The sequence below is a fragment of the Emydura macquarii genome, unplaced genomic scaffold, assembly GCF_026122565.2.
Source record: "Emydura macquarii macquarii isolate MOO-44397 ecotype Brisbane River unplaced genomic scaffold, CSIRO-AGI_Emac_v2 contig_3345, whole genome shotgun sequence".
Classification (NCBI taxonomy): domain Eukaryota; kingdom Metazoa; phylum Chordata; order Testudines; family Chelidae; genus Emydura; species Emydura macquarii.
Genome location: NW_027133482.1, coordinates 4,657,551 through 4,671,433, shown reverse-complemented (window position 1 = coordinate 4,671,433; position 13,883 = coordinate 4,657,551). Strand labels below are relative to the sequence as shown.

At 42.5% G+C, this 13,883-nt stretch overlaps 1 protein-coding gene across 8 annotated transcripts in view; it reads right to left on the bottom strand.

Annotated features, from left to right (window-relative positions):
- Window positions 1–13,883, bottom strand: part of EXOC6B (exocyst complex component 6B) — a 434,911-nt gene that overhangs the window by 161,524 nt on the left and 259,504 nt on the right. For all 8 annotated transcript variants that reach the window (XM_067533650.1, XM_067533651.1, XM_067533652.1 and 5 more), the window contains exons 16-18: window positions 12,262–12,373; window positions 1,955–2,089; window positions 704–883 (exon numbers count right to left, since the gene is read on the bottom strand). In XM_067533650.1, the coding sequence (XP_067389751.1) occupies window positions 704–883; window positions 1,955–2,089; window positions 12,262–12,373 (427 nt within the window). The remainder of the gene's footprint in view (window positions 1–703; window positions 884–1,954; window positions 2,090–12,261; window positions 12,374–13,883) is intronic.

Here is a 13,883-nt window from a genome sequence, read left to right as displayed (position 1 = left end):
TGGAAAATATTACCGGGGACAAATCTACAGGACCCAGATTAAATCTTAACAAGGAAGCGGCTGTTTGTGGATAAGTGAAAATGCCTGATTATTAAATTTACTTTGCTCAATAGAATATAATATCCCACCAGGTCAACAACAGAATTCAATGTATAACAGTGGGTGCTTTCTCTAGAAATAAGTAAATGCAGGTGTACTGTAAACAGAGAAGAAGCTACTCTCTGCTGCATGATGCAGAGCTCTGTTTCGAACTGGTGACGTACGAGCACATTGTTACAAAATATGCATCTCAAAAACTCAAAGACAAAATATATTCTCAAGCTTGGTACCTTTGTAAAACAGTCACTTAACACTGATTAAAATAAAACTAGAATCCCAGTTATTTAAAATCACATTTAAACTGGAGTGACTCATTAATTATGTCCCTTACTATATTTTTTAACCAACAGCTCTGTACATTTCTCATCATCTTTAAGGAGTGGTTTGGGGAGCTCTCTGAGGAAGCCTGACTTCTGATAACACTTGAAATGGCTTATTTGAAAAATTAGTTCTGTTCATGACATCGCCTAACAGCACAATGTATCATCTACACTACACTTCAGAGATAAAGTTCTAACAGCCTAAAGTTTCTACAGTGGCATCAGACCCTCCAGGCGCTCCCAGTTTGGGAAAAAAAAAAAAAAAAAAGACCACTGTCACTTACAGGTAGGTGTGTGAACACAGCAAAGGTGCTTCGCAAGAAAGCAATGAGATCTACCAGGTAATCGCTGGCTTTCCTGCCCGCTTCAGCAGCCATCCAGTCGTAATCTGCTAGCTGCAAAAACTGGTCTATCTTCTGGTTCAGATTAGTGTAAATCTCTTCCTCCGCAGCATGGCGGGCATCCTGGGAAACAAGAGAAGACTCCTTGAAATGGGGCTGGAATGAAAGTTGGCCCACTTAGTGTACAGAGCATGCAGTCCTGTGCACTGGGTCAAATCACTCCACATTAGTAAGGTAACACAAGATGTGGTGTCACATTCATGGTTTGTTCTTCATTAGCTTCCCTTTTTTGTCCTTCCTTTTTTCTATCAGTCAAGCCGATAATCCTTTTGCATTCTCCCATTAGGAGGTTTCTTTCCTTTTTCTACCAGGTAACAAAGCTATTTACTTGAAAGCGAAAGCAGGAATGTTGCCTTGAATTCAGCCTGTTGAGTTCCCAGAAAGACAGTAATTTCTGAACACATCACATAGTGCATCCAGGTATCACCTGCATCTAGCAAGAGGTTTCCATCCACAAGGAAATATAATTCTGAGCCGTTATTCAGAGAAATGCATTAGCAGAACCTATGTTCAATAGTTATAACTAGCTCATTTACATTGAACATTGGTTTGGGTGAGACCCGGTTAAAAGATTTTGTACATTCTCAAATTTTAAACATTTTTAACATACATTCTGGTGGTAGCCAGAACTGCTCTTTATTAAATACTTAATTGCTCACTCACGCCCTGTGGTTATCTGCTTACACAATTCCAATAAACTGGAGTTTTCGGTTCAGACTTTCAAGGTCAAATAGGTGAGTTAGCCACACAACTCCCGTTAAAAAGAACAGAACAATCTGACGGGAGAGTGACTATACATAACCCTACCTCTTGGAACATTATATATGTGATTAATCTGAAAGTGACTCATTTGTTTTTGTTTTCCTTGCTGTTTTGCTACTGTAGGGTTGGTGATAAACACCAACTTGCTGACATTTTTTTTTTTAAAGAAAGCAGCATTAAAATCATTTGAAAAAGAACACATATTGAAAGGATTGTACAGACTTTATAAAATGTTTTAAAAGATTGATGTGGAAGTTTCCAAACACATTTCACAACATAAAATAATCTGTGGAGCATGCCCAACACACAAGTGATATATCTATAGTCAGACATAATCCACCAGACATCCCAAGGTCACTAGGGTTTTCTCACCTTGAAAGTGGTAGTGCCATAGAGTTTGGTAGTATGGACAGTTTCCGGGAGTACGTTGGTGATATTGGTTATGAATTCTTCTAGGAACTTGCAGGATTTCTCCAAATGGGTTGTATTTATAATAATCTGCACCAGCTGTGAAGGCAAGGAGATGTATTCAGGTGTGGCTTCTGTTTTTAAAATAAGGGGTAGATCAGATTAATGGATGCCAATCCAGGGTGATCTACCATCATACTGTAACCTGCTAAAGGCTTTAAAAAAAATAAAAATTGTCCTGTTTTAACAACATATGAAGCTAAACTGAAAGCTCACACTTGAGTAATTTCCCATGACTTTTGCTAATACCACAAAAGACGATAATTAATTTTGTAAACTCATTGTTCATTCAAATACAACGGGTTACAGAGGATAATGTATTTCTGGTGTGAACCCTAAATACCCTGTATTCTTGAGCAACAGCTCACAAAGTCACACAGAGGCATTTCAAAATGAAACTACAGATGGTTCAGTGGTAACTACGAACTGATTTTACAGATCCAGTTTCATCACATTTTTAGCATTCTCTAGGATTCTTCCTCACCAAAAATATTTTACTGCAGGTTGGGTGAGCAGCAATCCTTACCCTCCTAGCATTTAGCACAGTACACTTAATACTGCTGTTTTATCCTTTTCCTCTTAATTCTTCCTCCATGAACTGAGCAGGTGGCATGTAGATAGGATAATAGATGGTGACAGTATGGATAACTACTACAAAGCAAAAGCTCAGCTAAAGTTGATTCAGCTCACGCATTGCAAATCTAGGGCACAATGATCTTGCTTTTGCTCTGATGCATTCATAGATAATTATTTACATTGCAAATAAATGATTAATTCTTTATTCACATTAACATCCCAGGCAGGACCTGTCTTGCAAATTGCCTCACATACTTCAGATGCAATATAAGCAATAATGGAAAGGTTCCAAGAACTTTCGATTTGACTCTGATGTCACACTAAAATATCTTCCATGATAGCTGTGCTATTTAGCTGGAATATTAGAATTCCAAAGTGACATATTAGAGACAAAAGGAACTGCACTTATGACACAAGGAGAGAGTATGTGCGCTTTAGTGATCTTACAACCTTGAGCTATACGTTTTCAAGATCATTTGCTTCTAAGTGTCAGTGATTCGGAAACAGGAAAGTCATATTGGACAAGTACCCCCTCTCCCTCTACTCAATACTTCTTAATTAGGTTATAATACTTGACTTTAACAATCCAGTCATGCAGACGTTCACACCAAGTTTCAGTAATACCAAGTAGGCTGAATAGATGCTCATAAATGAGAAATTCCAATTCCTCTTGTTTAGCACCCAGGCTCCTAGCATTGGTGTATATACAAGTAAATAACTTCTTCTCATCACGTTCCTTGATGACTTGATTAACTTTAGAACAAAATCAAGCTGATGAGACTAAATGAGCTCACATTTGTTCCCCCTTTTCATCTTCCCATTTTGTTGCTAGTTTAACACCCCTCTTGACTAGTCTAGCTAGCCTGCTCCTTAGCAGATTAGTTCCCCTTCTACAAAGAGTAAGGAGGTCATCCAAACTGTGTAGCCTATTCTCCCCACAGAAAGGGGACCAACGTTCTAAAAAACCAAACCCCCCTAACCTTACTCCACATATCTAGCCAGCAGTTCACATCCAGAACCTTCTGCCTTGTCTTTTCCTTGATTCATGGAACAGGAAGGGTCTCAGAGAAGAGCTCTTGGACAGTCAACATCCTCCCAAGTTTCTGGAAGTCATCTACTATCTGTGAGTTATCCTGCCAAGTAGTGTCATTAGTGCCAATATTCACCATCACCAGTGGATCCTTGCCCATTGACTTCAGAAGCTTACCAAATCTTAGTCACACCTCATGTCTTGGCTCCTGGAAGTCAGCACACTGTCCAATTGTTCACCTACGTCTTGTAGAAAACATTCTTTTCATTCTTCTTAGTATAGAATCTGCAACAAGGATCGTCTTTCTTCACTGGATAATTGGAGATCTCGTTGTGGGCAACTTTGATTGTCTTGTTCATTGGACTGAGCAGCCATACTCAGGTATGTCCCATCTGCTTTCCATTCCATTCAGCCAGCTGGATCTCCAAATGGAGGACCTACTAATGATTGGATTCTTCTAGCTGTGCAGAACTCATCCTGGTCCTCTTCCCTCTGGTAATCACAACCTTCCCATCCTCATCCTCTTCCAGACCTGTAGAATGCTCCCTGTGTCTCCTGCCTCTGGTGATTATGAACCCTCTCTACTTTCCACACACACTGGTTCCTGATGGTCAATTCCTTTCTTCCTTGAATCTGTAGTGATAAGGCTTTCCAAGTCTGGTTGTCCAAATTAAACAAATGAAGCTCTTTTCTCCTCCTCTTGTAATCAATCTCGTGTCCCTGCTATGCATTTGCTTAATCCCCCTCTTCACTGCTAAAGGCTGTCCATGGTCCTTTGTCTCTGGGTGGGAGATCAAAGTACACATGGTTTTAACTGATACTGTACAAATCAACAAGAAGGGGCGTTCATTGTCTCCACTGCAGTCCTGTTGGTGTTTATATGGTATATCAGAGTGACAAGACATCTCAATTTACCAGGCTCAGTCCCACGGGCCTCCACCAAGTTCCAACAAAAATATTTCTATAAAATGAACTGTTAATTCCCTTACACTACTGTGATTTCCTGATAGTAACTTTGAGATATTTTGTCTGTTTGGTTCCCCCTTATGGTGCACATGCACTTCATATGTGAAAGATTGGAATCTTTTGACCAGCAGTGTCCACTGGAACTGTGATTTTGTCCTGCATGTCCTTGTGCCCTCTCACACAAAGGGTAGAGCGGCCCTGACCATTTCTCAAATCCACTGCTAATTCATAATCCCAGCGAGCTGGAGAGTGAAGGAGATAGCATGGAGAGCAGCTGTGGGATCCACACGGGTGAAACACCTTGGAGATATACCGATATCATTATGTAAAATGACCTCTCTTTTTTGTCATTATCCATATGGATCCCACTTATGACAATTAGCTAGCTGTATCCAGATTAACAGGAGAAGGGTCTGAGGAGTCCTACTACAGCTAACTAAATAAGGACTGCAGAACTGCTCTCCTGAATTTGGCATCTGTATCTAGTTGCCAAAACCAGGGCATAATGCTTGATAAAGGTATGGACTGCGTTCTATATGAGCCCTGGAGATCTCTGGTATAGGAACATATATTAGACATTCAGAGGAGGTTGTATGGTCTTTAGTTAAGTGGGCCTTGATGCCACCTGAGGAGAAGGGCATATCTGCTAGTTGGTAACAAATTGTGATGCACTGGGTGATCCACTTGGATAATTTCCAGGAAGAGGTGGCTTGACCTTTCACAGCCTTCCCCTATGCCACCAATAAATGGGATAATTTCCTAAATGGCTTTGTCCTGTATAAATGATCATAAAATTATAGAATTGTAGGACTGGAAGGGATCTCACAAAGTCATCTAGTCCAGTCCCCTGCACTTATGGCAGGACCAAGCATTATCTTGACCATCTCTGACAGGTCTAAATAAAGAAGGGCTCTGGAAACATATGAAGTATGGAGCTTGATTCTTCTCAGGTGTGAATGTGGTTTGGGGAAAAAAAACAGGGAAGTTGATGGTCTGATTTAAATGAAAATCAGACAGACACCACTTTGGTAAGAAACTTAGGATAAGGTTTCCGCACTAACTTACCTGTGTGGAAAAGAATATGAGGGGTATCTGCTATTGATGCTTCCCCTGCAATATGGGTCACTTGCAGTTTAAACTTGTGTAAATTGTGATTCTCTAAGTTGAAGTCTTTAAACCATGACTTGAGGACGTCAGTAACTCAGCCAGAGGTTATGAATCTATTATTGGAGTGGCAGACCGAGAACGTCTGTCCCAACTGTGACAAGGTCTGTGGATCCTGGATAGGTCTCATTAGTCACCTGCAGATCCACCAGCAACAATGGGCTATCGTTTTATTGGAAGACAATCATCCTTGGACTCCGAGGGATCGCCGACGACAGGAATGAGTGGGTAAAGGTTCTGTGGCCTGCAATGTTTCGGAGATCAGACTAGATGATCATGATGGTCCTTTCTGGCCTTAAAATCTATGAGTCTATGAGATGCTTAAATCTCACTACCTCCTCTCGCTGAGAGGAGAGCCATCACAAAAGTAGTTTTGAGAGTGAAATGGTGGAGAGCACGCTTGGATAAGAGTTCAAAGGGGAGTTCCATAAGGCCCATGAAAACTACATTAAAGTTCCAGGTATAAATGGACCCTCAAACCAGCGGATAGGAGTGAGCCAATCCTTTTAGAAATTTTGTAATAGTGGGATGGGAGCACACCATATAGACCTGTATTGCAGGCAAGCTGGAACTGCATCGAAGTGGACCCTGGTAGAATTAATGGTGAGGCCTGATAATTTAAGAAGATGTAGTCCAAAATCTTGGGAATAGGGTTTAAAGGGATGAGACCATGTCATGAAGCCCAGATGGAAAAAACTTTCCACTTTTAACTGTAGCCTGACCTTGTGGAGGGCTTCCTGCTCTATGTTAGGATTTTCTTGGACCTCTGTAGAGCAATCCCTGGCTATAGTACTCAGCTACCAAACTTCCAAGCCATTGGATATAAAAATATTGGGTTTGAATGGATAATTTGTCCCTGATTCTGAGAAAGTACATCTAGCAGATTGGTGAGAGATCTCAGCAGCTATGTAGATAGATGCAGTAGGTCTGTGAGCCAGTACGATCTGGACTAATAAGGGGCTACAAGTACTACAATGGCCATGTCCTGCCTGATTTTCCTTATGATGCTGGGGATCAAGGGAATGGGAGCAAAGGCATAGAAAAGGTTGAGTTTAAGGGATTAGGAAGGCATCCTGAAGGAAATCTGCATTGGTGCCTGCTCTGGAACAGAACAGTGGACATTTGTTCTTGTTGGTGGTGAACAGATAAATTATGGGGGAGCCCCATCTGTGGAATATAGTTTGAGGATGGAGTCTTTCAGTGACTGAGTCCTCATGAATGGTTGAGACGAATGGCTGAGTGCTGTCTGCTAACGTAATATGCCAAATCTTGCCATGAAGATGGCTTGATTGGTTCTTGACAGAGGGAATGAAAGGGCAGTCCTTGCCTGTTCTTCGAATCATAGAAGATTACGGTTGGAAGGGACCTCAGGAGGTATCTAGTCCAACCCCGTGCTCAAAGCAGGATTAACCTCAGCTATATCATCCCAGCCACGGCTTTGTCAAGTTGGGCCTTAAAAACCTCTTACGATGGAAATTCCACCACTTCCCTAGGTAACCCATTCCAGTGCTTCACCACCCTCCTAGTGAAAAACGTTTTCCTAATATCCAACCTAGACCTCCTACACTGCAACTTGAGACCATTGTTCCTTGTTCTGTCATCTACTCCATTGAGAACAGCCTAGCTCCATCCTTCCTGGACCCCCCTTCAGGTAGTTAAAGGCTGCTGTCAAATCCCCCCTCACTCTTCTCTTCTGCAGACTAAACAAGCCTACTTCCTTCAGCCTCTCCTCATAAGTCACGTACTCCAACCCCCTAATCATTTTCGTTGCCCTCCACTGGACTTTTTCCAATTTGTCCACATCCTTTCTGTAGCGGTGGGGCCCAAAACTGGATACAGTACTCCAAATGAGGCCTCATCCATGCCAAATAGAGATAAAACATTATGATAAGAAAGATAAGATGAGAAAAACTTAAGATAAAACATTGTGGAGATGTTGTCTGTCAGGATCTGCACTACTGTGGTTCCTTTCAGAAGCAGTAGAGAGGCTCCACAGTCAAGTTCAAATCATCCAGAATTCCAGAACATCGATATAAGGGGAGGACTCTTTCCAGAACTGTATGATTTGAATCTGTAGATGGTTTAGATGGCCCCCCAATCTGCTATGGAGATATCTTTAATCAGGGTCACTGTAGTAAAAAGAGTGCAGAATATTTCTCTGCAGACAATCTTGGGGTTGGAGACCAGCTAGTATAGTAGTCCATAACATGAGGTAAGTGTGCTTATGATGTTTGGTTGATTGGTCAACAGACCTCAGGCAGCCTCTGAGAAGGCAGAAGAGAAGTCTGGCAAAAGTGGAGGCTGCCATGTGACCTAATAGTTTGAGGTGTGCAGTGTAGGGCCTCTGTGTAGCTTGAAAGCTTGCCTCTTTCACCAACACAAGTTGTAGGTTTTTCCCTGAGGTTGGACATTAGGGATGTCTAGACGGAGGTATGCCTGCAACCTGGAATCAAGAAGAGCCCCTATACATTCTATGGACAGGACAGGAGTGAGGGATGACGCAAATACCCTGAGACAACCTGCTTTAATATGGAAATAGAACCCCCTCCAATTGCACACTCCTAGTTGTCAACTACCTCCCCACACGGGATATCATTAAACAACTGCAACCCATTCTTGATAGGGACCACATCCTGAAAAAAATCTTTCCTGAACCTCCTCTTCTGGTATTCAAACAGCCCCCACTCTCTCCAAGCTCAACATCGGAAGTAAGCTCTTCACAGACCAGGACACACCAACTCAAAGCAGCACCAGACCCTGTCAGGACAACACATGCAAAACCTGTAGACGTATCTCTACTGCTTTAATGATCAACACCCCCCACAACCTACCTTTAAAAATCCATGGGTCCTACACATGCCTATCACAACATCTGGTGTACCTCATCCAGTGCACTAAATGCCTCAACAACAACTACACGGGTGAAACCAGACAATCACCACACTTCTCACATGAACTCACACAGGAAAACTATAAAAGACAAACACCACATCACGTTTTCACAAAGCAATCACTCTATACAATAGAACCTCTGAGTTACGAGCACTAGAGTTACGAACTGACTGGTCAACCACACACCTCATTTGGAACCGTAAGTACGCAATCAGGCAGCAGTAGAAACCAAACAAACCAAACCAAAAAAAAGCATGCAGCCAATACACAGGCACAGTGATGTGCTCAACGTGAACTACTAAAAAATAAAGGGAATGTTTAAAAACATTTGACAAGGTAAATAAACTGTCTCTGGGCTTGTTTCATTTAAATTAAGATGGTTAAAAGCAGCATTTTTCTTCAAAGCTGTAGTAAGTCAATGTTCAGTTGTAAACTTTGGAAAGAACCACCATAACGTTCTGTTCAGAGTTACGAACAATCTGCATCCCTGGGGTGTCCGTAACTCTGAGGTTCTGCTGATTCTGACCTATCAGTTCTCATCCTTAAAGGAAATCTGCACAACACCTTCAAAAGACGAACCTGGGAGTTTAAATTCATAACTTTGCTAGATACTAAAAATCATGGACTAAATACAGATACTGGATTTATGACTTATTACAACAATCAATAACTCACAAGCTCCCTCCAAGCTGCCTTTTCCCCCCTGCTTTCTTCCTTTCCCCTGTATGATCAGAAGGATGTTAGCAAGCCACTTCAACTCGAATGGCCTCTTGAAATATGTTAACTACTTATGCTAAAGAATCTGTTCCGCCTTGTATTTAGCTGTGACACTGAGTATGCTTCCCATATCTGAAGAAGAGCTCTGTGTAAGCTCGAAAGCTCATCTCTCACACGAACAGAAATTGGTCCAACAAAAGATATTACCTCGCCCACTTTGTCTTTGTAATTCACACTCAGTCCTAAAGAATGGAAAATGTTGAGAAGTGTGGACAGGGCACTGGATACACCCTACGAGGATTTCTCTCTCAGAAGCCAGTTGTACAAGAATGGGAAGACGGTTTACCTTCCTGTCTCAGATGGACCTCCACTACTGCCACCAAGCATTCTGTGAACCCTCTTGGGACTACAGACAGGCTGAAAAGTATTAGTAATGGTCGTTTCCCACTGTAAACTGCAGATATTTTCTGTGGGCTAGATGAACTGCTTATATGAAAATAAGCATCCCCAAGGTCAAGTGATGCAAACCAATCCTGAGCTTCTAGAGAGGGGATGATGGAAGTTAGTGCTACTATTCTGAAACTGAGTCTGTGCATGAATTTGTTTAGTTGCCTCAGCTGCAGGACGGGATGCATGCCTGCTTTTCTTTTGGGAATAAAAAAAGTAGAAGGAACAGAAACACTCCCCTCTGAACTCCTGAGGGTCTACTTCTATGGCTTCTAGTTCAGATAAGGAAGATGGGTCCTTGAAGAGGAAAAAGAAAGGAGGGTGAGGGGCACATGGGTTGGAATTATATGGAGTAGGCTTTGGTAACAAACTCGAATACTCACTGGTCTGAAGTAATTTGAGCCCATTCTGAGAAAAACAGAGAAGGCAGCAATGAAAAACAGGATAGAAAGGAAGATCCTCAGGTGGGATTGATACATGGCTCTCTAAATGAACGTCAAAGATGCTGTCTGGAAGATGATACAGGAGTGGATATTAATATAAGAGGAGGGGACTGTCTTGTGGAAGAAACTAGAGACTTAGACTAAGTGCAGCTTCTAAGAGCAAGTGCCTAAGTCACTTCTGAAAATGGGACTTGGCTCCTAAGTGAGTTGGGAGCGTTTGGAAATTGTATTCAATCTGTATGTCCCCTCAGACACATTCTGAGAATTAGTGTAAAGGTCTCAGAGATCCTCAAATTAAAAATGCAATGCACTATCATTGTATAAACACTGCCCACTGTCCTACAAAAGAGCGAGTGTCAGGGTGAAGAACAGAGAACTAGTTTTGAGACAGTGCTAATGTCCTTTCATACTGTACCTTGACTAAACTGGCGAGGAGTGGAGGGGAATTATCCATTTAGACCAGAGTAGAAAAAAGGTGAAATTTGTTACTCAAACTGTACATTGATAAGTGTTACAGTGCAGGAGGGTGACGCCAGCCTTAATGTGAAGAGAGTGCCAAAGCAAAATACTGTAGGCAGGCAAATTAGACCTTTATTTTAAATTGGAGTCATTAAGTCTGAACTGCTGTGACCTGTAGGAATTTCCTGTGGAATCCCACTTCAGCTTCCAGAGAAGCATTGCCAAGACAGCTGAACAAACCTCCACCACAGCACTCTCTCTCAACCCCATTATTTTCTTCTCCTGGCATCACCTTTTCTCCGCCTTAGAGTAGAACACACACCAAATGTCAAGCTCATCACTAAGCGGGGGGTAAGCCACCCAGAGGGCCTCCTGGGGTAAGTTAACCAGTCAGCTCTTAAGAGCTGTTCACAAAGTCACACGAATAAAATTTTAAAATACACTCACAGCAGAGGATGATTTCTGCAATGAGTAGGGTAGGGGATAACGCTACATTCCTCATTCCCAAGGACATCCTGGGAGGTAGGAGAGGAGGAATTTGCCCCCAAAGAGCAGAGAGGGCAGAAGGGTAAGGGTGAACCCCAGTTGTAAAACTGAGTGCACATACAGGAATACACCAGCTCTGGTGTGACGAAATTCTCCTAGAAGCACCCACATCTTGGATGTATAATAGGTCCCAAAACACAAGAAAGGTTTTCACAGCAAAGTCAGTCACGGATTTCTTAGGGTAAATGAGCGTTAATCAGCACTCATGTCACAATTCACATACGGTGATTACATGGATTAAACACAGTTATATTTTATTTAATATTCCTAGGCCAGGAGCAACCAGAGGCCTCAAGAGGGATTCATTAGCCCAGACACAGTCCAAAGACACGTGTGTGTCTCAAGCAGTTCAACCAGTTTATAATCTACCCACACTAAACAGATTGAAAATCTGAGTTGATGCACATTTAGAGAAATGTCTGACACAAAAAACGTGTGCACTAGAGTAAAATTGCTGGCTAACAAACACTCGAACTGCCATAAACTTGGTCTTACATAGAGTTGGGGAAGCTATTTCTAAATATCAAGAAAGAAAAGTGCTCTGGGGGCTGAGACTGTCTTTTCTGCTCCATGTTTGTGTGGCATCTGGCACACGCACTGGAGGGCTAACTGACTTGCTGCTGTAATATGAATAGCAGCATGTGTTTTACCTTATTTCTATTCTTCATTCCTGTTACAAGGAATATCACGGCCAGCATATGAATGTTCTAGAATTATAAATAGTCAAGGAGTACAGGCCATCAAATGACAGACACATGACAACTGAGAAATCTGCAGAGAAATGTCTCTCTGAGCAGCAAACCCTTACCAATTATTACAGCAATAGTTGTCACAGAACCTACGTTACAATAATGGTCCCATGGCAATATTTTAAAGACATGCCCTAGAAAGCGCAAACGGATCTACAAACATCAGACGACTGGACAGTCTCTTGCCATGACTAGTTTTTCTGAAGGAACTGAAGTCTTTACCTCTGTCAGCCCAGTGTTCCTCCTCTTAATGACATTCTGCAAACAGTTGCTCAGCATTCGCGTCAGCAGCAAGTTGGTCGATTTTCGAATCATGTCGTCAACCTCTGTGGAGCTGAAAAAGAGAGTCAAAAAATTAACAGCAAAACACTTTGAAGCAGGAGCAAAATCCGAGGCCCCCATATCTGAGCACCTCACAATCTTTACCCTCACAACAGCCCCTGTGAGATAGAAAAGCGCTGTTATCACCTTTGGGCAGGTGAGGTAGACTTATCCAGTGTCACATAGGGAACCAGTGGAAGAACAGTGACTTGAACTCAAGTCTCCTGAATCCCAAGCAAGCGCCCTCTTGCCTGGACCAATCATCCTCTCACTTCAGCACCTGATTTGCAAGGTGCTGATCACCCGCCTGCTCCGACTGACTTTAAATTAGAGCTGTGAGTACTTAACACTCCTGAAAAATCAGACCCTTGGTACCCATGTCCACCCCTACTGTAGTGCCATATGTGTATATATTTATTTATTATTAGGTATTTCATTTTGTGATGCTTCTGAATATCTGGAGAGGTATGAATATAAATAAAAACAGATTTTTTTCCCAAAGCTTTCTACTGTGCTTGTTTTTAATGCAATTAATGTCATAGAAGTGACAACACACCAGCACAGTGTATCTCCATAGGAGATTAGGAGACTGCCCCTACAACTGGCTCTCCACCTAGTGGATCAATGCTTCTTTCCCCATGCCCAAGTAAAGCAGGGTAGAGCAAACCTACTGGGAAAGCTGCAGGCAGAAGGGAGACCCTGGAAATGGCTAAGCAGAATGCTTCCCTCTGTTCAAAACTGATCTGTAGGAGAAGCTGTGGAGAGTTAATGAGGCTGGAGGCAATATTAATGACCCTTTGTGTACTCTGCAGTCAGGAAGCACAGTATAGGACAGCAAGCCGTTGGCATGACAGCTGCTGGTTGTGTCATGGCGGGAAAAGGAGGACGCTAGAGAAGTGGGGAGCAAGAGCCATTCCACCCAGCTGCCCATCCTTAACTGAGCTGGTGGGTGGGATCCCCACTCTCCACTGTCTTCTTGAGCCCTTTTTTGGCAGAGGGGCAATGAGGGAACATGTGGCCATTACTTTAATCCTCACTGAGAGGATCTAGGCTCATGATATGAACTGACATTAGAGACAGCCATCCAGCCTCCAGGCTGCAACAGTCCTTTCAATACCTATTTGCATTACATACAGTTTTCCATCATCTCCAATAGCAGCATTTTACCTGCACTTGCAATAAAGTGATGCCAGGTCTGTGCTGGACAGAAGTACATTTGTTTCTAAGATGATGGACTTCGTAAAGGGACAAGAAACAGAGCGACAGGGCCTAATTTTTCAAAGCTGGCCATGTGCAAACTGCATGCACAGAGCTGTGTGTGCTTAATCTTGCACGTCAGGTCTGTTCACACACCCAGACCTGACTGGCAAGCATAACGGGGCGTCTTTGTAGACACTGGCAAAGTGCATGGTGCACCCGCCTGCACTGGCTGGTCCATTAGAGGAGAACCGCCTGTTACTGCTCACTGAATTAATCCTTTAGTTCACATGGTAGCGATCTGTGCTTTGGAGCTGAAGGTCCCC